Source organism: Thrips palmi, unplaced genomic scaffold, assembly GCF_012932325.1.
Source record: "Thrips palmi isolate BJ-2018 unplaced genomic scaffold, TpBJ-2018v1 HiC_scaffold_12, whole genome shotgun sequence".
NCBI lineage: Eukaryota > Metazoa > Arthropoda > Insecta > Thysanoptera > Thripidae > Thrips > Thrips palmi.
In genome coordinates, this window is record NW_023144623.1 from 5,593,553 (window position 1) to 5,617,010 (window position 23,458).

The 23,458-nt window shown below is 54.4% G+C and overlaps 1 protein-coding gene across 3 annotated transcripts; it reads right to left on the bottom strand.

Moving 5' to 3' along the window:
* Positions 1-18,654: 18,654 nt before the first annotated feature.
* On the bottom strand, positions 18,655-22,302 carry LOC117640384 (trypsin iota-like). Of its 3 annotated transcripts, none has more exons than XM_034376859.1 (7): positions 22,171-22,302; positions 20,706-20,764; positions 20,298-20,401; positions 19,719-19,890; positions 19,519-19,626; positions 19,262-19,414; positions 18,655-18,866 (listed from the first exon to the last, which is right to left on the bottom strand). In XM_034376859.1, the coding sequence occupies exons 1-7, from the start codon at positions 22,268-22,270 to the stop codon at positions 18,714-18,716; spliced, it is 849 nt and encodes a 282-aa protein (XP_034232750.1). In that variant the 5' UTR covers positions 22,271-22,302; the 3' UTR covers positions 18,655-18,713. The 3 variants fall into 3 exon arrangements, with proteins under 3 accessions (XP_034232750.1, XP_034232751.1, XP_034232752.1); XM_034376860.1 differs by having other exon boundaries at positions 19,719-19,875; positions 22,171-22,296; XM_034376861.1 differs by lacking the exon at positions 22,171-22,302 and adding an exon at positions 21,065-21,095.
* Positions 22,303-23,458: the final 1,156 nt, after the last annotated feature.

Sequence of the window (23,458 nt, forward strand, 5' to 3'; positions counted from 1 at the left end):
GCATACATTACGTCGATGGCGTTTGGGACACGCATTTTCGGCTCCCCTCGGCCGTCAGTGTCACATTCATTACCTCACATCACTCTACAAATCAAAGAGTGTACATAGTATGCTCTAACTGGAGCATGCCTGCAAGCACGCTCTAGCTAGCGCATGCCTGCCAAGCATGCACTGACTAGTGCATACATGCCATGTACACGCTTCCTGATGCAGAAAACTCCCTATCCCTTACGCAGTAAATGTATGCTTCAGTTAGCGTGTACATGGCATGTATGCACTAGTTAGAGCATGCTTGGCAGGCATGCGCTAGCTAGAGCATGCTTGCAGGCATGCTCCAGTTAGAGCATACCATGTACACTCTTTGATTTGTAGAGCACCATCATCATCAAGAAGAGATCCATACCAGAGTACAGTACGTGTTCACCACCGAGGTGTCAAGCAGGTGTCAACGATACCCGATGCTGGGTCCTGTTGCGCCCGGGGCGGCGGCGAGCCCCGCCAGGGGTACCCTGACCCTGGACCCCGTGCCGCCACGCCGTCGCTACGCCCCGCCCTTCCCCAATTCAAGCCACAAAACTGCTCGTCAGGTGAGCCCCGCCCCGCCCCGCCGTCTCAAGGATGCTTGATATATGAGAAGGTGAGGCGGCGGTCCGCGGGTCCAGCACCCACCGGGGCGCACCCCTTGGGGGTACTCGTCAAAAACTTGTTCGGTATTGAAGTTGCCAGCACCAAAAGCAATCCATTGGTGGGGTCACACGTTCGGTTCGAGTCCCATTCAGCGACTCTGGAGCCCAAAACGTGTCTCGAGTTTTGGCAGCCTCCGCCGGTCTTGTAGTCCTCTGGACGGTTTCTCAGGTAGGCAGCCCGAACAGCGTCATACATTTCGCCAAGCCGTTCGGAAACGGAATCGGGGGAAGGGGTGGGGGAAGGGGTGGGGGAAGGGGGAGGTCCCAGGCCGTCCTGGGCGATGACTCCATCAGGAAATCCGAGATGTCTAAAACAAAGGGACGGACAGGATGGAGGGAGGGATGGCTGGGAGAGGAGGAGCTCCGAGAGGCGCGCGAGCGATGGGTCCACGAGATGGGCCAAGCAGGCTCACTCCGAGAGTCGTTTTTCGTCGCTCTGTCTCTCTCGCACTCATGGGGCGTCCCGTAAGGGTGCGAGAGAGACGGAGCGACGACCCTGGGAATCGGTCTGCCGGCCACAGGCTCCACAGGTGTAAGGGGCCGCTTATTTACTCTGGGCTGTGTTCACTGCCGGCCCGGCCAAACTGCTCTGTTCTCACCCAGAGTAGGGCTGTCAAATGTTACACCGGAACGAAGGACGTAAACCCGACCGACTTTTTGTATACACTACAGAGGAAAACGCTGAGTTTATATCCTAGACATATCCTAGACAATTTATAAATTTGTCCTTATGTTATCATTGTGTACTTCTACATGAATTATGCACAGTGTTTCCACACCAACCAGCTCAAAATTTCCACACGAGACAGCCTTTTGGAACAATTTCACATGCACGCACAGTGCCGGGAAAACCAAACACTTTTTGTCTGATGAGCGCCGCTTTAGTTCGCGTCCTTTCCACATCACGGGCATCCGGTGCGATCGGAACGACCGCGATCCGCGACGCCCCTTCGTCAACGTGTTTTCGGACTGCCCCACTCGTCGCTCCGTCTCTGTCGCACTCACGGGGCGTGCCGTAGGGGTGCGAGAGAGACAGAGGCGCGCTGACGCAGGCGAGCGCCGAGAGGTCCAGTTCACTCGGGTCCGGCCCGTCCCATATACAACGGAGCGAGCCCCAGTGGGGCCCCACAGACAGAAAGCAATCGTGATAATTGAGGCTGCATTTACATATCGCCTGATCGCAGTGAACTATGGGCAGGCTGCCACCAAAAACCTGGGCAAACGCGTAGCCGGACGGCCTATGGGCACTTCGAGTGTGCCAGGCAGGGCGGCTTGTCGAGGTTGTAGGCTTCCATCGGAGGGGGACACTAGTTGGGGGTGTGTCGCCACTGTCAGGCAGAGCCACCCATCAATTGGAAATTTAGACAAAATATTTATTTCTTAAAATCCCATTCCTGAATATTTTTTTTGCCACTAGGCCACCAAACCACTCCTGCCTACACATTTCACAGTGTGTCACGGCAATGACAGCAACGATCGGATCGGGAGGGCTAAATTGAAGGCGGATCACAATCTGGGTGAAAAATCTCCGTGATTAACGGAAATATTAGAATTTGAGGAAAGGCGGCTGCGGCGCGGCGCTGCTGAGTGTCGGCGGCGGGCGGCCCGACTTCCTCTAATAGCCTGATAATGCGCCTCGCCTCAAAAAAAGGCGGGGCGGCACTTTTGAAAGGCATGAGCGCCTAGAACAGCCACTCAGGTCCGGCCCAGATAGGGAGTGGGGCTGCGCCAGGGTGCGCCTCGGCTGCGCTGAGTGCTCGGGGACATCTGTTCCCGGCGCGTCAACGGCAGCGAGACCCGAAAAACAGCCATTTCGAGCCACTGGCCGTCACGCTGCGTCTCGCTGCCCAGGGCGGGGAGCAGTGCCCAGGGTCAGCACCTGTTCACAGCGTCCGAGGGAGAGCGGTCAAGGGGTGCGGTGCGGTTGTGAGAAATTCAGTGACAACTACGTACCGCTATCCGCAATCATGACCGACGGAGAGAGACAGAGCGACGACTCTCGGAAGCGGAGTGCCGGCGGATGCGGACGGTGGCGCTAGGGTTCGTAATTGGCCCTCTGCTTCACACCGCCCGCCTTTTTCGACTCTTCGGCGCTCCTCGGCGCCCTTCGATACCCTTGGGAGTCTCTCGGCCGCTTTCTCGAAGGCGCTGCATCCGCTGCACTTCCACACTTTGCACAAGTGCCTGCAATTTCACAGTCCCTGGCCAAAATGGCACCGATCGGGGTTCTTCTTTCCGTTCTTTCCTGCCGTCCTTAGCCCCCCCCCCCTTCGCCAGTCCCTTTGTCAGGACCGTTAGCCTCTGGCAGACTTCACTTTTTGGCACGGGTCTTGTTGGCCAGGCCGGCCGGCCTCGTGCCATCGGACTCGACATCTCGTGATGTGAACTGAATAGGCCCTTACGCATCCCCTGGTGGACCACGGGCACGGGCTCCGGCCAAGGACGTTCTCTGATGCAATCATCTTTTTCTCCCTCGTACGACTAGGTGCAGCCCGCGTGGAAGGATCTGTAGTTTAGGCTACACTGGAAAAATATAATTTTTTTTGTAATTGTCTATTTAGATTTAAAAGAGAGATTTCTGTACTTTAAATACAATTAAACTGTTAATTGAGTGCATAAAAATGTAGTCAAAGTATAGATAAAGTATAGAAAACTATAGTTAAACTGTATAAAAACTACCAGTTATTTCGGACAACTATAGTTTTTGACCCCAGTTTGTCCCACTTGACTATATAGTTCAAAGTACAGTTTTACTGTAGTTTATTTACACAGGTAGACTTGGTTTAAAAAAGAAAAGAGACTGCAGTTTGAATTTTGCGGTCAAAATTCAAAAATAATAATTTTCGAGCCCTGTTTTGAGGAAACTCTTCCTCCCTCCCACCCCATGGGTAACTGAAGTTGTGTTGATTGTGTTTCTTGGGTGAATGTTGCCGGGAGTTGAACCTCGGACACTTCAGTTGCGAAGCAGAGGCCTTGACCACTGCTCCACTGAGCTTCCATGTGGGACAGGGCTTGGCCACTCGACCACATGGAAAGGCCTGCTATCCCCAGGAACTAGAGTGCAACTGCAAGAAAAATACAGTTTTACTGTAAACTGCTCTGTACTATAAGTAAATTTTGCAAATCCAAGAAGTAATTTGTATTAAGTTTGCCTCTGAAACAAAGAGACCATGAAGTGATTTAATTTAGAGTGCCTCTTCAGTCTTATTTTTCAACGACAGGAGTCGTTACCTTTTTAACTTCTGAGACGTTCTGGATCAAGACGCTTCCTAATTTTTGTTGCGTTTAACATTCAAACACCTGGTTATAATGAGTTTGATGCTTCTTAACTTGAACTTGTTTGTCATCTTTGTCAAACTAGTGACACATTGTGGTTTGTTGATTTCCACGATTCCTTGTCACATAATACCTGACCAATATGGAACGTTATAAAATAATCAAACAGATTACCAGATGGTGTTTTAAAGATTTGGCTACATTCAGTCATGTGTTTTTGTTTTTGCTTTTTTTTAAATTTTAGTTTAGTTGTGCCTTCTAAAAGTCTCCAATGTCCAGTATTTCAACGTAAACTGTTGGTCTGCGCACTTATAACTTCCTAGGCTCTTACATTATAGAGACTAAAACCAACCTTTATAGCTTGAAATTTTTTAAAAGAAATGACTAAAATTTCTAAAAAATATATCTATTCCCATCCTAATATTCTATATTTTAGTTACATTTTATAATTGTTTCTGTGTCTTCATATCAAATTGCAGTGCTTGACTTATCTTTAAACCATGCCTGAAATGCAAAATTACTGCAAATTGTAGTAAACATTCAACTTGCTTGTCATTGTGTATAAAAATGTGACCAGAAACTACATTTGCTTTGTGGATTGTGCTGAAGATACAAGTGTAGGCAGATCTTCAGTAGTAGACTACAGAATTAAAGAATTAATAACTTCCCTTTAAAGTACAGACCGTACTCAATACCTAGTTAACAAATAACAGTTCAGATAGAGTGCAGTTTTAAAGCACAGCAACCTTCAGTTCCAGGAGCAAACTGTACAACTGTACAACTGTACAAGTTCTGAAGTTTGTTCTAACAAAAAACTGCAGTCAGCAACTGCAGTTTTGGCACTGTAGTTTAAACTGTAGTTTCACTACAGATCCTTCCACGCGGGAGCACCTTCCAAAATCGAAAGCCCGTTCGAACTTCACGCAAGCTTCCTCCTCAGAACCACGCTGGCCAAAACTTTTGCTCTCGCTAGCGAACGCCGGGGTCAGGCCCAGCCAGACCTATTCAATAGCGATGAACCAGCAGATTAAATTCCTAAACGCACCCAGGCGTCCATTCACGCGTCCACTCGTTCATTCAACAGATCGGCTCAGCGGTAATCCCCCCCAGTCATAGCGTGCAGCGCGGATTTTCGAGTGTTGGCCCCCGATGACCACACAGCCACTGCCATTGTGTCCGTCCTTCGTCAAGGACACACGCTTCACTCGCTTCTATTCAAAACACCGGGCTAGTCACAAACAAAATTTGCAGTTTTGGAGTCAGACCAAAACCTACGGTTATTTGGCTGGATAAGTTAGAAATTGTCTTACATCAAAGAAATTGAAAATTTTTAATTAAAAAATATTATGTACTAATGTTTTTCTTTACCAAGAGTTTTGCTCTGGAAAGATCCAAGGAAAACATGTTTCCTTGATCTAATTTTCATTTTAGGCGTACGAATCACGAATTCAATTTTCATAAAACTTGGTGGTAGTACACCATGCCACTACACATTGTTGGCGCTTTTCGGCGGCGCCAAAACACACACGTGCCTCTGAGAATATCGCTCCACCCGTCTCTCTCTCTCTCTCTCTCTCTCTCTCTCTCTCTCTCTCTCTCTCTCTCTCTCTCTCTCTCTCTCTCTCTCTCTCTCTCTCTCTCTCTCTCTCTCTCTCTCTCTCTCTCTCCCCCTCTCCATTGTGGCGCATCATTCATTTCCTCGATGAGCTGCAACATCCTAATTCGTCCGTCTAATCCTCTGCCGCTGCCCGGCTTCCTCTCCACCATCCTCATTTTTCGGTCCCCTTGGTAATGAAAGAAGCGAGACGGACGTCGGTAAGTAGTTCATCCATTCGTAATCACACTTCCGTGGAAATTGTGGAAATAAGCCTCAGGAACATCTGCGTCCGCGCGCACTGGCCGAGCACTGGGCGGGCATCTGCCGCTCAGAAACGGGAGTCCGATAGGGGAAATTTTGGAGCTGTTCGACCAACGTGCGGACGGGTTCCAAAATTCGGGAGGGATGGAATCTAAAGCAGATTCGGGAGAAACAGCACGGCAAGTCAAGGAGCGCACAGTGGGCCAGGAGCCGGGCGGAGGCGGCTAAAACTCTGGACGCGTTTTGAGCTCCAGAGTCGCTGAACAGGCCTCGAACCGAACGTGTGACCCCACCAATGGATTCCTCGTTCGGAGAGCAATCCATTGGTGGGGTCACACGCTCGGTTCGAGTCCTGCTTAGCGACTCTGGAGCTCAAAACGCGTCTCGAGTTTTGGCCGCTGTGGAGCGCCTGCGAAACATGGATAGGCAACCCGATATACACGACTGCTGCGGGGTGGCCGGCCGCAAGAGACTTCACTCTACAAAAAATGTCCTGTCAACGCCGTTAATTTATTACCAATGTTTGCTGTTATGCAATTCACGGCGTTTGCTGTGAACTAGTTCACGGCGTTCACTGTGATCTCGGTTACAGTGTTCACTGTGATCTGGCCACAGTAAACGCCGTGAATTGGAGCCTGATTTGCAGTACTTCCTTGCTCAGCGGCGTCAAACTCACAGTGTTTACTGGGGACCAGATCACAGTGAACACCGCGAACAAGATCACAGTGAATCCCGTGAGCACATCACAGTAAACGCTGTGAATTGACCTACAGTGAAAACTGGTAATAAATTAACGGCATTTACAGGATATTTTTGGTAGAGTGTTCGACGCAAGAGGCAGCCGAAAGAGTTCGACCGGAAAACTAAAGCGTCCGCTTTTAAATTTGAGATCGGAGTAAGGAAGCCGACAACGAAACCACGGACAACACGCGAACCGCGTTAAAAATGTAAACGAGTGGGGACCACTGTACAAACGCGGCGGAGAAACAAGCTCCCTTATCGAGACAGGTGACGCGCTGCCCAATTAACACACTGACTCCGTCGCTCTGTCTCTCTCGCACTCGTGGGGCGTCCCGCGTGGGTGCGAGAGAGACAGAGCGAATGACGCGCAGGTGATACCGAGAATTAAGACATCGCGACGGTGGCGCCGCCTCGGCCGAAGCGGCAGCGCCAAGACAGCGCGGCGCGCGCGCCCTCTCATCTTCGTGTGGTTTGGAGTTCCCTCAATTAAGTTCTCTCCGTCTCTCCCCCTGCCCCTTCCGCCCCTCCCCGCGTCGTCTGGGGGCTCCGGCCGGAGTCCCCGGGGCTGTTGTTCCCACAACACTTTGTACCCTCAGCGCCGTACCGGTTCGTGCGCGGAGGAGTGAGTGAAGGGGGAGGGGGAGGGGGGATTTATCGTGGCTTTAGAGCTGCGCCTCACGAGATGGACTTGATGATCGCTTTTCAGGCAGAGACTGACTGGCGGGCTTATGTTCGGCCCCCTTGCCCCGGGAGAGAGAGAGAGAGAGAGAGAGAGAGAGAGAGAGAGAGGGAGAGAGAGAGACGACAGACAGACAGACAGACAGACAGACAGACAGACAGAGCAACGAAAATACTAAACAAAAACAGCTTGGTAGATTTGCAATCGGTTCCACCAATTTAAATAAACCATTCACAAGCAACTGGGATGATGAGAACTCAGGGGAAAAAAATGTACCACATTGTTCTAAGGTGTGTGGAGCACTACTCTCGAATGGACTTACTGGTCGAAGGGTGTACTGTTGTTGCGTTACACAAAGGTACTTATACTGTCGCCACAGCTCCTGCTGAAACACGCATTCCTTACCCCCCCCTCTCTCTCTCTCTCTGCCCGTTCCCATGATCCATATGCAGATGCACACGCAGAAAACAAACGGCCTGCGGCCCCGATCGAGGCGACATGAGATAGAAACAGAGAGAGAGAGAGAGAGAGAGAGAGAGAGAGAGAGAGAGAGAGAGAGAGAGAGAGGCGGATAGACAGCAACGCAGTAAACGCTAGTTAGACCGTCATCAAATCGGGGCGGAGGGATGAGAAATTCAGCGGCGGACAAAAAGCGTTGTTTGTTCTAGGCTGATGAGGCCGGCGGCGAGATGACACCCCGATCGCACCTGCGTCTAGATTTACGACCTGTTGCGCCACATAGGGGGGCGGGGCGCATCGCGGAGGGGGAGGGGAGGGAGGGGAGGGGAGGGAGGGGAGGGGGAGGGGAAGAGAGGGGGAGGGGAGGGGTGCCGTGTCGGCGCGGCGTAATGATAGCCGCGTTCCATCGTCACCCGCCAATGAGGAATGAGATCAACATAACAAAAACCCACAGTGGGGCCGCCCTGCCTTTGGCCCTGCCCACTGCACTGTCGGCACTGCTACACTGCGGGCTGCGGTCCGAATGGCATAATCACTCAATTAAAACATGGCTCCGCTCGGACGGGGTGTGAGAAGGGATAGAAAGAGAGCGAGAGAGAGAGAGAGAGAGAGAGAGAGAGAGAGAGAGAGAGAGAGAGAGAGCCACTGAATTATTATCACTCTACACGAAGAAGCGGCAGCCGCGCTTTCGTCGCTCTGTCTCTGTCGCACTCATGGGGCGTCCCGTAAGGGAGCGAGAGAGACGGAGCGAGCTGGCGGCGGGGGTCTGCTGGAGGCGTTGGCCGCGCTGCCAGGCCCACTGTTATTATTTTCACCAGGACTACTCACTCCCGCGGGAACGCTGTGGAGGACCCAACGGCCAGTGGACCGACTGGGATGGCCGTCGAAGGACACCGCTTTTAGGCTATCTGGGGGGATGGGCCAGGAGGACGCCTATGTCGCATGCGCGCAGAACAACTCCCGATTGGGAAACGCTACTTCGGAGGACACGAAGAAGGGGAACCCGGGCGCCGTCCCAAGAGCGTCAAATTTTGAAACAGAATATTTTAAGTGTACAGTACTATCTACAGTGCAAAAATTTTTTTAGACCCATAAAAATTTTTTGCTTGTTTACTTTTAACTATTAGTTTTATTCATTATTAATTTTGGTCTTTTCTATGATGTCGCAACGGGCCGACCTTCCCTGAAAGCCAAACACGCGTTTTCCACCGCAACCCGCTGACAGTGCAGGCACTTCCAGGCACTTCCAGGCAACTCCAGGCAACTCCAGGCAATTCCAGGCAATTCCAGGCGGCAGGACCTAACGAGGCAAATGACGACTCCATTCCCCGCTTGGCTTCGCTTGCTCTCGCTTGCACCTGCGCGGAGGATGGATTGGGCGGAACGTCCCAAAAGTAACCGCTGCGGCGCATCAGCCACGCCACTGCCAAGGCAGTGCCTTTGCAGTGCCTTGGCAGTGCCTTTGCAGTGCCGTGGCCGCTGTCTCTCTCGCACTCCTTCGCGAAGCCCTGTGGGTGCGAGAGAGACAGTCGAAGCCCTCCGAGGGACGCTCATCCTCCACGGAACAGAGCGCCACCGCTACCTGAGCTACCCGCCCAAAAAATGACCCTCGAACGAATCAGAGGAAGAGAGTGAGAGAGAAACAGGGCGAGGGCCGAGAACGACGGAGGGAGAGAGCAAGAGAGATACGCGATAGGAAATTGGCCGTTGCTGCTGGCGGAAAATATAATAATACCCGATGGGCTGCGGCTGGATTCGTCGGCCCTCGTACCGAGTGAGATGTTCTTGTTAGCTCCTCACCTCTCCGCCCCCTCCGCTCCCCCGCCCTCTCTCCCCGCGCGGCCTCCACACGCCTCACAATCATTATCATTATCGTTTTTCATGTCTTAATCAAAGCAGACCCTCCATATTCTCTCTCGCTCTGTCCCCCCCCCCTGCCCCCGCTCCCTTTCCGTTCGACCGACCTGAATCCGCATGCGATGCAACGGCGTTTGCATATCTCGGAATCGCCTCCGCCCCACACCTGCTGCGGCCGAGCGAAGGAGGCGTTACGTCGCTCCGTCTCTGTCGCACCCTTACGGAGAGCCCCGTGAGTGCGACAGAGACAGAGCGACGAGACGACGCTTCTGAACCGCCCGCCAGGCACCGCGGGGCCCGTGTACAGCGCGCCGCCGTGCCGGCAGGCAGGCCAGATTTGTGACTCTATTTCAATTTCCCATCGGTACTTTACGCGGGGGAAGGGGGGGGGGCAGGGGGCGCGACAGCCGACTCGCTTCCAAATCAACCAGCGAACCGGGTTTGTTGTAAAACCCCAAGTTATGCGATGCGGTACGTTTAACTGCGGATTTGGGCGCACAGTAAAATTCGCATTGTGCTTTATTTTTGGCAAAACCTATAAATACCTGACGTCGGTGGTTGCCGTATCCGTGAGTTGATAGTCCATGATGAGGTTAGGCGGCCGCCGGGACGAAATGCACTTGTTGCTATTCGGTGACGTATCTCCACAGATGAACACGCACGACTTTTACCCACTTTCTGCTGATCACTTAATTTCAAAGTCCGAAAGAAACCGCACTTGATCAAAACTCCTACAACAATTTCTTTTTTCGCGAAAAACGCCAACAAACAACACATTAAAAGAGCACATAAACAAAACAATAATAAGAAACATGTGCACCAACGGATGGAAATGAAACCGTGCTGACTTTACGTGAACGGCATTTCAGAGGAATGAATATAGCTTTTCAGCAATCTAAACTAAGATCTTCGTTTGGATTCGCAGAGCGACTGCTATTATCACCTGCCGAGTGAGAGGACTTTATTTTCTGAGGCTGGCACCACTGCGCTGTATGATATGCTCTCCGGGTGTGTTCCATATAACCGAATGTGACAAAGTGGGCGACACTGATAAGGTGTTGCTGAATTTGGAGCGTTCATGCTGTGATGCGTTATGCTTTTAGAAACCTTCATAACAGCGGCCTCCTTTTTCATCAGCCCTTGTGCCCCATACTGATCCTCATTCCCCTCCCCTCCCCTTCCTCATCTCAGATGGCTCACTGCTCTAAACCAGACCAGGCATAAAACTGCCAACAACTTTGCTGGCCAGAGGCAGCCAGCAGCCAGAGGGTCGGTGTCTGAGTGGCACGAGCGGGACGGACGGTGGAATTCGCTCCGCAAAGCAAAAGTGGCAGCTCTGGCGGACACTCTCCGAACTACGTCGGGCCGAGGGTTTGGCTGGTCTCGCAGGTGCGTGGAGGGGAGGCACGCACTGCTCGGACACTGCACCGTAGCGCACCGGAGACCAATGGACCCTTTACATCGTCCTCCTGGCTAAACGAAGTCTTTAAAGAAAAAAGACGTCGGGATCAAAATTGTAGAGCTTACCGCTACACTATACACAAACCAAATCCGAATCCAATCGGACCAATAGCGACGTCTCTATGACAAAAAGTCTGTTTTTCAGAAAATCTGTTGGCTTCGGAAAACGGTTTGAGGTTTTCAAAATCAGTTTTAGGCACATGATAGTCCTTGACGAGCCTCACAATCGCCTCGCTTTGACCCCCCATAAATTTCGACTCCTTCCCCCTGAAAAACGAGATGCAAAATAACCAACTGCGCGCTGCCAAGAGTCCAAACGCTTTTACTAACACATTTCTGAAACAAATAATTGTTTCGGAACACGAAATAGTGCCTTTTTATCTTCAAGACTTTTCCTATGATATGGAAAAGACTGCAAGTCGATACGACTTCGGATAAGCCCTAAAAAAGGTGCCGAGTGCGAGGTGGTCGGTGTGCATTTTTGAAGTCCGGTCTAGCCTGGCGCCGGAATGCATGCGCAGAAGAGTGCGCAGAGCGCTGATCCCGGAGCTCTGCCAGAGAGGTTAGGATCTTCGAAGTTTTACGTTTTAATGTCATTTTAGCTCGATTTTTACAGTACCCCGCGTGGAGGTTGGTCTGTGTGGGAACATTGAATAACTAGGGCGAAAATTTACGAGTAATCTCACTCAAATGTAGCATACTGAGACATCGCAAGCACGGAGCCGAACCGGCGCGGACCAAGGCAGGTGACGAGTGACGAGGCCAAGACCCGCTTCACCCTGGGGCCGCGCGCGACGGTGCTGCCATCTAGCGGTAGCTTTGCGGGGCGAATGGCATGAGGTCCATGAGAGGTCCGGGCCGGCCTGGCCCTGCCTGCCCCTGCCGGGCACGGCGGCACGGCACTGGCGGTGGCCTCGGGCCTAATTGGAATTTCTGCATTGAGAACCCATTCATGTCGTACAGTATCGTTTTCGCCGCTCCAAAGTTTCCACCGTTTATTCCACCTCAACGCGCCCGTCCTCTTCTCATTCCAGTTTCGAATCAGCTGCGTCTCTCGCCTCGAAATGTATTTAGGAATGTATTTGTATTAGTAATGTATTAGAAATGTATTTTGGTGGTATGAATGAATGAATGAATGAATGAATGAATGAATGAATGAATGAATGAATGAATGAATGAATGAATGAATGAATGAATGAATGAATGAATGAATGAATGAATGAATGAATGAATGAAGGATGAATGAACGAGTGAACGAATGAATGAGTGAATGAATGAATAAATGAATGAATGAATGAATGAATGAATGACCCCAAACAGGTGGGGTAAATTGCCAAGACGATATTTCTCTCCTCACTCTGGCTCAAAAACTGTGTGGACTTCCCCTTCCTCCCCTCCCCTCCACTCCCCCTTCCTCCCCCTCCCCTCCCCCCCCACCTTCCCCTCCCCCCTCCCTCCTCCCCACGTCCGCGGAATGTCCATTCATTAGCTGACGGCCCGCCGCTCACCGTGAACGTCACGAACGTCGTGAACGTCGTCGTCCTGGACCAAAACAAACGCCGGCCTTGCGTCGTTGGCATTCCGGTCCACAGCTTAGCGCGCGACTCCGCGCCACGCTCAAATTCGCCGTTTGGGGCTCGTCTTCCCGTGGACCTACTCGCACGCCACTGGCTCATTTTCTGTCTCTCTCGCGCTCGCGTGGCGTTCCGTTGGTGAGAGAGAGAGAGAGAGAGAGAGAGAGAGAGAGAGAGAGAGAGGCTGCACCCACGCGACGCTCCAGATCGTCGTCCCGCGTGTGGGCACGGCGGCACGGCGGCGCGTGCTGCGTGTGGGACTCGGTGTGGGCCAGGCTTTGGCCAGCGGGAGGCCCTCCACTAGATTGCTTGGCCGCGATCCCCTTAATGTCCTTTGTAATTAAGGAAGCAGCGGACAGATTATCCTGGGATCAGTATGGGGAATAGGGGGTCAGTATTGCAGTCGCCTTCTCTCTTTCTCTCTCTCTCTCTCTCTCTCTCTCTCTCTCTCTCTCTCTCTCTCCCTCTCTCTCTCTCTCTCTCTCTCTCTCCTGCTCTCCTGTGCGTGCGCGTGAGTACAGGACCTCTTGCTTGTTGGGAGTGAAACCTCCTAAACGGTTCTGTGAACGAGTGAGGTTCAATGTCGAAGGAAAACACACCCGAGTCGCAACGTGATCCTGGTCCGCGCGGCAAGCGACTTCCCTGCCGCCGTCGCGCTGCCCTTGCGGGGAGCGTCTCTGCCTCTCTCGCACCCGCGGCGGGGCGCCCCGTGCGTGAGGCAGGACGAGGGAAGCACGCGCCGTTCGGAATCAACCTGCTGCCCGGCAGCGCGGTGCGGCGCGGTGCCGAGTTCCAGACACATTCGAACGGCGGGGCGGGGCGGGGCGGCGTCCATTGTGTACTAACTCGCCGAGTTATGTGAGTAATGTGCCACTAACGAGGTTGAAGTGGCCGCCCCCTGGCCGGCCCCCCCTTGGCCTCCCCCTCGGCCGCCCCTGGACTGCCGGACCCGCCGCGAATCCATTGACGAATGTGACATCGCAGACATACCGCGAGACGCGCCGGCCGGCCTGCCGCTGCGCTCAACGGACTGACGGACCTAATCAGTTTTTTCCGAGAGACGTCCGCAAAAGGAGGGAAGGCCGGCAGGACGACGACAACACTGCAAAAAAATATAAAAAAGCAACCAAAAAACGCTGTTTTGAACGGAAAATGGTTAAGGAGCGGTCGTTTCAGGTAAAATAATGACTCATGCCACACGCTTAAAACATCACGAATTATTTTGAGCACACATAGTACCAACTTATGTACTTTGTTATACGAAGAAATAGTTCGTAAGTCACGAGGTATTTTTTGTAAGCTTATGTATGCTCAGAATACTTTGTGATATAACAAGCTGCCTTTGTAAGGCCTAAAATAGTTTGTAAGTTCTTCTCAGTGCATGTTTGCGTGCATTACGTGCTGTTTTCGTTTCTACCAGTGAGTCAACACGGGTTTTTCTGACCAATTTTTGATTTCCGGACACGTTTTCGGGCAGTGTGTGCGAAACCCAATCAAGGGCAATCCGGCCCAATCCGGCCTGGCCAAAAAGTACGCGCCGAAAAACAGAGGGCCCCCTGAGTTAGGGCGAACGAGTACCGGAGTACCCCAGCGGGTACCAGTTCGTAAAGCACGTCGTGGGACTTCTTTATAGGCATCAAACATACAGGCCGACTATCGGCCCTTCTCCCTCTGTACCCACAAAAAATATGATAAACTGGAGATATTTTTTTTTCAAACCGATCCCGCCTTGTGTCCCCTCAAAAAAAGAGGGGTCGTGTAATAAAGTTTGAAAACTTGCCATTGTTAAAATTTCTTATGGGATTAAAATCTTTGTGATTTAAAATAAATCATTTTGAATATCTTTAATTTTTTTTTTGATCAATTACTGACTCTTGTTATTGCTGCTGTGTGCGATTTTGATGTCCTTCCCTGTTGCTTCATGCGCTCTCCCCTCTCTCCAATCCACGCACAGTGCCTGTCCTTATCGGCGTCCAATCAAGTGCGATGCTTACAGTGTGTCCGGAATGCGGTTGGGGGAATGCCCAAAACATAACGAGCTGCTAAACCGGCGGCGGCGCGGTCGCGGCACTGTGTTACACGAGGCTGTCATACAGTGTGGGGCACGGTGATTAAGCCTGCATTTACATGGCGGCGTTGGACTGCACGATGTATGGCGCGAGCGTGGCGCTGAGGTGGCGGCCCAGGCGTTGCAGCGGACCGAGAGCCGTCGCTCTGTCTCTCTCGCACTCATGGGGCGTGCCGTGTGAGTGCGAGGGAGACAGAGCGACGATAACGTCTCTCGGAACCTTGCTGCAGTGGCGTAGCCAGGCGCCCTCCGCCGGCCAACTAATCGTCTGCAGCGCGCAGCGGGGAGTCCCGAAAACGGGCTGCCGCCGCTCACGGCGCTCTGTCTCTCTCGCACTCGTGGGCCAGAGAGAGACAGAGCGACTGTCCGACCGCGGCCCGCCGGACCCGGTCCGTTCAGCCGCAGGTGGCAGCACTGCCGCGGCCATGCCATCCGTTTTGTGGGGATCGAAAAAGCTGTTGCCTCGAGATATCTAATCTGAATTCACTCTCCGGACTCCTGCGCGGCGCGCTGCCGCTTGTCCGGGACTTGTCCGGGACTTGTCCGGGACTTGTCCGGGACTTGTCCAGGCCCTTGTTCGGGATTGGGCCGCTTACTCCACCCCGGAGCAGTGTGCCCACAGTGTGCCCACAGACAGTGCGCCCGGCCCAGGGCGCCTAGGGCCCAGGGGGCAAGCTTGCGGTCCGCTGTCTGCCGGGAAAAGAATGGAAGCGCACGGCCAAAAGACCGACGGAGGCGGCCAAAACTCTAGACCCGTTTCGGGCTCCAGAGTCGCTAAATGCGACTAGAACCGAACGAGTGACCCCACCAATGGATTGCTCTTCGAACGAGGAATCCATTGGTGGGGTCACACGTTCGGTTCGAGTCCCATTTAGCGACTCTAGAGCTCAAAACGCGCCCAGAGTTTTGGCCGCCTCCGCCGGTCTTCTGGCCCACTGTGCAGCGTCAGTCAGCCCTCGCTCGGCCAGTCTGCGGCGCAGGCAAGCCGCTGCAGCAGCTCGGGGCCGGCCTCCTGCCTGATGCACGCCCCGCCCCGCCCCGCCCCGCCCCGCCCCGCCACTCGAAGACTCGAAGCTCGGGGCGGCGGCCGCGGCGGCACCTCGATCAAGACATTAGAGGTGTGGCGTGGGGGAAGGCCCCCTCCGCCGTCCCTCTCGCACTCGCGGGGCGTCCCGTCGGGGTGCGAGAGAGAGAGAGGCAGCGCGAGGCCGCATCACGCCCGGCATGGAGCCCCGCGGTGCCTGGCGCGGCCTGTAGACTCATTCCGAGAGTCGTCGCTCTGTCTCTCTCGCTCTCATGGGGCGTCCCGCGTTGGTGCGAGAGAGACACAGCGACGAACGAGTGGCCGTATGGGCCCCATGGCAACGCGCAACGCTGAGCCGACATCATTACAGAGCTACTGTGCGGCACTCGCTGCAGCCATGCTGCGCCGCTGCCATGCTGCACCGCTGCACCGCGGACGTCCACGCCGACGGCACACAGTGGGCCAGAAGGCCGGTGGAGGCGGCCAAAACTCAAGACGAGTTTTGAGCTCCAGAGGCACTGAATGGGACTCGAAACGAGCGAGTGACCCCACCAATGGATTCCTCGTTCGGAGAGCAATCCATTGGTGGGGTCACACGTTCGGTTTCAGTCCCATTTAGCGACTCGGGAGCTCAAAACACGTATTGAGTTTCGGCCGCCTCCACCGGTCTTTTGGCCCACTGTGCGTGAGGCTCACAAAAAGGAAGTTGCCGGCCGGACGGACAGGGATGGACGTAGCGGAGGCCTCACCGCGCACCCGCTATAGAACACAAAACTTAAAACAAATTTCAAAAATTTCAAGGTTTTAAACTTTTTTTTAAAAATTTCCCTTAAGTTTAACTGAACGTTTTTCACAAGGAACTACGTTGCTCTGTCTCTCTCGCACTTATACGTGGCGCCCCAGGAGTGCGAGAGGGACAGAGCGACGAAGACGAAGCGTTATCAGGACGGGTTCGTAACGAAGCGCTAGCGGGGCGACATCCATTGGGGGGCGAGCCGAGCCACGAGTGTGGCGACTCGGTGTTCCAAACGAGAGAAGCAACAACCAAACTTGCAGCGGCTGGGATGAACTCTACGCCCAAGTTGCGTTGGGTGTCCGAGGGCTCACGAGGGCCTTCCCTGACGAGCCTCGTGATAAATCACAGCCCTTGCACCTGGCGGGGGCAGGCCGGGGCTGGCCGACAGAAGCCGTCATCAAAGCATCATCAGCCGTATGACGCGGCCAGAGCGACCGGCTCACTTCGGTAGCCGTCAAGCGTTAAACGTGGCCCGTTCCGCTATGGCGGGCCGGGCGGGGCTCCCAGAGTAAACCTCTCCTTCCCTTGAGCACCGCCCCGCCAAGCGGGTGGCGGCCTCGGTCTCAGAGGGACAAGAGTCACTGCATGGTCACTGGGGCCGTCCTCACTCTTCGAGAGCATCGACAGACGGGCGCAGCGAAGTGCCATTGTTGAACCGCGTCGGCACAGCAGTGTGTGCGTGCGCGCGTGCGTGCGTGCTAACGAGTAATGAGTAGACTCCCCTCCTGCATATATGGAAAATGTCACCCACATTTGGCCACTTTGATGAGATTCATTTGGTTCAATCCGCACGACGAATGGCCGATTGGACTTGAAATGCACTAAAACCAAGCGCAAAGAAGAAAAGTCTTTCGGTCCGAGTCCATCGTGCACCAAGTGCTCCGGTAACGAGCTCGGTGTGACAGCGTCGTCACGACACGCGTGTCCGTGACAACATCGTGACAACATCGTGACAACGGGGCGACACGGTAACGCCCCGCAGCCGCGGCAGTGTTACCGGTGGCTCCATAATGATAACAACCAACCAGCCAACCGGTCTCCTCTCTCTCTCTCTCTCTCTCTCTCTCTCTCTCTCTCTCTCTCTCTCGCTCTCTCTCTCCATCTCGCCCCTACACGTGTCGCGGTAGTGCTGACGAATACATTGTGAGGCCGCTATCTACACACACCGGCCACGCTCCCTGAGACCTGTCTTTATAGGCTGCTCGAAACACGGCCGTGAAGGCGTTCCGTCGGGCTAGCGCGCCCCGCCCCGCCCCGCCCCGCCCCGCGCTCAGGAAAAGTTACTGTGTTTAACGAAGACCCCTCCCCGGGTCTCAAAGCCTGGCCGCCGCCTTTCTTTGCCTTGCATTCGATCCAGCGGAGGGAGCGATTCCGAGCTGCGCTGCCGTCGCTCTGTCTCTCTCGCACTCGTGGGGCGTTCCGTTCCGGTGCGAGAGAGACAGAGCGCTCGGTTTCGTCCTACTTGCCCAGCGCTCTTGTTGGCTCTCGCGAGCTGGGAGTGGCTGGTTAACTCAAAGAAAGGAGCAGCAAACAGTTTGCTGCTCTAGCCAAACAATGCGTACTGCTTGTGCCCCTCCGAACTGCTCGGCAGGCATTGTTTTGCACCAAGGATGCTTTGCGACTTTGTTGGGCTACATCAAAATACCAATCAGGAGTCTCGGAAATACACCTTTTCTCTTACCTTATCGAGCCTAATCAGTAACTCCAGGTGGAGCCCCTGAAAGCGTAGGCAACCCAACTGGCTTGGAAGCTCGTTGGGCTGCCTACCCACCAGGCGCCCCGCCAGCTGCCCGGCGGGACGGGGGGCAACCCGTACCTGCGCGCAGATACCCCACGCAGGCGGCCATACCCCGCGCTCGCAGGGGCCACCATGGGCGTGGAGTATCGCCAAGCGCTGGAGAGCAGGGCGAGTGCTCTCGTAATGTCTGACGATGAAATTTACGTCATTTTGAAGGAAGTGGCGCAGGTATAATTGGAAGATAGTTTTGTGTTCGTGTTACGAAGCTGTTTTCTTTGAATCGTGCGTGAAAATCCAACAAAAATTCGCATCAAAGAGGAGTTTTGCTTCGTATTATGCTTGCGCCGAATTTACTGTAACGCTTGCTCAAACTTCATTGTGAGACTTTTAGAGTGTAGGAGTGTGTGCCTGTGGGAGTGAAAATGAAATGAGCTGGGCAGGGTAAAAGAGGCTCGTCAGATTCATAATATCATTCCCCGAGAAATGTCTCCAGTGGTCACAGGTAGTCGAGGCCGGACTTTTCCCGGATCCAGGGCAGGTGCTTCGGGACGCTGGCGAAGACTCCCGGGTACTTGCCGCAGGGCTTCTTGGACCACGATACGATGCCCACCACCATCTTGTCCACGATCAGAGCGCCGCCGGAGTCACCCTGCGTCCAAGAACAAACTTGTTAGGACGTGGGGACAAGGGGGTTGTTTCTTTTGGACACTGGACACTTTCGCCCTAAACTCAATTTTTTGACCAACTTTGCCTCGCAACTGCTCCCAAACGAGTGTTGCAAATCGGATTCCTAAGGCTGCACAGTGGGCCAGAAGATCGGCACAGGTAGCCGAAACTCTAGACGCGTTTTGAGCTCTAGAGTCGCTAAATGGGACTCGAACCGAACGTGTGACCCCACCAATGGATTGCTCTCCGAACGAGGAATCCATTGGTGGGGTCACACGGTCGGTTCGAGTCCCATTTAGCGACTCTGGAGCTCAAAACGCGTCCGGGCTTTGGCCCGCCCACTGTGGGCTATGGCGCGTTAGCGTTCGGTCGGCTTGCCTTGCACTCGGCTTCCAGGCCGTCGGACGAGGCGGCACAGAGCTGGTCGTCCAGGATGGTGGCGAACCCATCGAGGGCGTTCTGGCAGTCCGCCTTGGACACGATGCCCAGCGAGGTCCACTGGAGTGTGTTGCTGGCCTCTAGGTTGTCGTTCTGGAACAAATTTGGGCACAAATTAAGGTACAATTTAAAAAATACCTCAGCACAATGGTAATGCCGTCCTTAATTTTTGTTTTAAATTGTGCATGCATGCGTACCGAAGTCTGCCCCCAGCCCGCGACCTGGGCAGTCGCTCCAGGCTGCGGGGTGCGGTGCTGCAGCGTGGCTTCCTGGATGTAGGCGTTGAGGGGGAGCGGCTCGGGCAGCTGCCAACCACACGAGAAACCTTAGCGTGAAGTCGCTTCACAATAACACGAAGCATTTCTAGGCGGATTTGGGAGAATGGAACGCTGCTCACGTTGATGAGGGCGATGTCGTTCTCGATGGAGATGCCCTGGTCGGGGTCGTAGTCCTCGTGGATCTCGTAGCCCGCGATGCCCGTTCGGTAGGACAGCATCCCCGGCTGCGACAGGTCGTTGGCCCCGGCCAAGACGCTCACCGCCGCGGGGTCGATCCTGCCAACCCCAAAGCTGTGGAACAGAGCTCCAGGGGCTTGCCCAGTGTGTGTGTGTGTGTGTGTGTGTGTGTGTGTGTGTGTGTGTGTGTGTGTGTGTGTGTGTGTGCGCGCGCGCGCGCGCGCTCCGAGGGGTACCGCACTTCGAAAACAGGTGTACACTGACTGGTGACTATACTCAATTTCCACTTTGACTAGACTGAAAATATCACGAAATGCGTTGCAAAAATACTAAAATTGGGACAAATTTACGTGGTTTTGCCGACTTTTTCAGTGACTAGACTGAAACAAGGCAGTGACTGGAGTCAGGGGTGTACACTGACTAGACGAAGTGAGGTACCCCTCGGCGCGCTCCCCTGGTGGGAGGCTGCACGCCGTGACAAGTCCTCCCTGCTGCTGCGAGTACCGCCGAGTGCCACTCACTGGTCCAGGCAGTGGCCGGCGGTGACGATCCACTCCTTGTCGATGATGAAGCCCCCGCAGAGGTGCTGGAAGGTGCCGTCGGGGCTCTGGATCTGGATGGACACCTGCGGCAAAGGAGCGCGACTTGAATCGTGCCCTTGCACTTGAACAGTGGGCCAAAAGACCGGTGGAGGCGGTCCATATCCCAGACATGTTTTGAGGCCCTGAGTCGCTAAATGAGACTGGAACCGAACGAGTGACCCCCACCAATGGATTGCTATTCGAACGAGAAATCTATTGGTGGGGTCACACGTTTGGTTTCGGTCTTGTTACGTGACTCTGGAGCTCAAAACGCGTCGAGTTTCTGCCGCTCTTCTGGCCCACTGTGCGCTGACACGACAGAAACAGACGAAGAGACCGAAAACTCACCACTTCAGGGAATTCGCCGGGCTCGGCGTCGTCGCCCCCGACTATGAACGGCACGATGTCTGAAACGTGAACCCCGGAGTTGTTTAGAGAAAAATATGTTTTGACGACAGCGATGATTTCGTTCGATTCCAGCGAATGTTTTATTGCGGGTGCACCGCTCCACCGGTGGATTCCAGCGCCGAACCCGAAAATGCCCGCATACTGCACTGGTTCCTATCGGAGTCACCAAGGCCCCGTCCTCTCGCAGTGCCCTCGCCAACGGTAAGGGGACAGAACGTGTCAGACCGAGAAAGGACTGGCTATCGTACTCCACAAAATGCATGGAGAGATTATACGAGGAAATCTGTTGGTTTGCTGACCAAGGTTGGCAGACATCGGACTTGGGTCGGATCCACTTCAAGACAGCTCTTGTTCTAAGCCAGTGCTTTGATGGCAGCTTTCATGAGATTATAACAGGATTCGATTTGAAAGACTTCCTCGTGGGCAGGACCACAACTCAAACAAAATCTGACTCGTTTTGTGTGGGCTCTTCGATCGGTGACGTTTATGAGTGCAGTTCATGTTATCGATTTGGAGTGGCAATCACGAAGGCGCTTAGCTTGCAAAGAACACACTTCAGGCACCTGGCACTTCAGATAACATCGCGGCATGTCTCGGCCGCATGTCTTCAATGCAAACAATTGAAATGAAAGGTAAAATTATTGCATTATTTTTTCGAAGCTGTTTCTTTTTGTGAATCCAAAGATGCAGGTGTTCTCTGTGCCTGTTTACACTGTCGATCGACGTGCTGGTGGCTGTGTTTAGTCAGCCGTATTCCGAGAAGTGAGCGAGTGAACATCAAATCAAGCACCATGGTAGATGTCGTAGGAGCTATAGTTTTTAACAGCAACCCCCAGAAAATTGACAAAACATCCTACTGAACAAACAACGGTCTGAGAAGACACTCCAAAGCGAAAGCACCTGTCTGCCCTTAAGTGGCTTTGATTTTTCCCCGCACCATAAAACGCTTCAACGCATAATCTCTCTCTATCTCTATGACGTTTGCATTTGTCTTCCTGTCAACGCGCTCCTCAGGGATTCTCACAGGTAGCAACACAAGACTTCACAGTTTAAAGTCAAATTTTAACTGTTTTCTTGAGGTAATCGTAAGAACGATTTTCTTCTAACTGTTGCCTTATGGGAGCACTACACACAAAGATATGTTCGCACACGCAAAAAAAATATATTGAAGAGCAAGGCGTTATCTCTAACGCGCGGTAGTCTTCCTTTTGGCGTGATTGTGTTGACGGCGCTTCACACGCACGCACACACAGAGACACAGACACACTAGGACACACACACACAGAGACACAGACACACACCAGGCCACACACACACACACAGACACACACACAGACACACACTAGGACACACGCACACTGACACAGACACACACACACACACACAAACACACACAGATCGTCACCATTCTTGCGCGGCGCGGTGCTGGCGCCGCTGGCGGGGCGGCCGGCGTGCAGGGCGAGCACGCCGACGAGGAGTACCACCCAGAGACACTGCACCGCCATGAGTGAGGTGCGCGGGTCGACTGTCGAGCGGCGCGCCCAAACGGAGTGGAACAGTGGCGGTGCGGCGTCGGGCCGGGCCGACTTGCAGTGTGTCTCGTCGGGTACTCGGTGACACCCAAACCCGCCGACTCGTTCGTGCCAGCGTCCGCCGCCGGCCTCCCCCATCCCCGTAGGAACCTCCCCGGTTTGTTTCAGGTTTCAGGTTGGCTCCAGTCAAAGTGCTGGCCGGCTCCGGGATCTCCGGGGGCTGCGCGTGGAGTCTCTCGCGCCGGGAGTAGCGCGGCGGCGCGACGCCGTGCCGACGCCGCGGCCCGGGGCGTGGGGTAGCGACGACGGGCCGGCGATACTCCGCCCGCGGACCCCTGCCGATGACGTCGCCGCGGCCCGAGGGCTTCAAGGCGGCCGAGGTGGGATGCCCTGGAAGGGGACGGGATCTAAACGGCAATGTCGCTCGAGACAAAATCGAAGCGGCTTTTCGAACATGCCACTGGCACGAAAAGCCCAGTCTCTGGGCGTCCCGAGACGTCCCGAGACCCCGGACGCGCGCCACTGCCATGCCTTCGACGAGCCCCTGGGATTATTCCAGCTGGGAGTGGAGGCCCACGGGGAGGGCTGTGGCTGGGTGGCGAGGGCGCAGGGCCCGCGGGGAGCGCGGGGCGCGGCGCGGCAGCCACAGGTTGGCCAAAGGGCCCATGGGCCCGGGGGAAAGGGGGTGGGGGTATTCCGGCTCGTCTTGCAGCATCTTTGGAACACGGTTAGGGGTAACCTGGGTGATGACGTGCTACGTGGGCCTGCGTGGGCGCCTCTCTCTCTCTCTCTCTCCCCTCCCCCTCCCTCTCTCCACCCTTTCCCTGCCGTGTCTCTTTGTCTGGAGCACATTCAATAAGCAGGCCGCGCCCCGCCACACTCGTTTTGTACGGCACTCCCGCGAAGCACCGCGAACGAAGCACCGCGAAGCAGCGTCAAGCCACTCCACTCCCCCCCGCCCCCTCCCCTCCCCTCCCCCGCGGGTCGATCCAGCGCCTGTTATGGAGGGCGTCGCAGCCTGTGTCGCCCCGACAGTGTCCCGGCCGGCCGACCGGGCGGACGGACACACGGCGGCGACCTGGCGGCCGGCCCGGCACGGCCTCCGCAGGCACGGCCTGTACACCGGCCTGTACGACAGTAAATGCCGCTCTTGAAGGGCGC

Coding starts and splice junctions, on each gene's coding strand:
- LOC117640384 (XM_034376859.1), bottom strand. CDS start 22,270: ATGGCGGTGCAGTGTCTCTGGGTGGTACTCCTCGTCGGCGTGCTCGCC. Junction 19,891..20,297: donor GCCGGCCACTGCCTGGACCA/GTGAGTGGCACT, acceptor TCTGTTCCACAG/CTTTGGGGTTGGCAGGATCG. Junction 18,867..19,261: donor GCCTGGAAGCCGAGTGCAAG/GCAAGCCGACCG, acceptor TCTTGGACGCAG/GGTGACTCCGGCGGCGCTCT.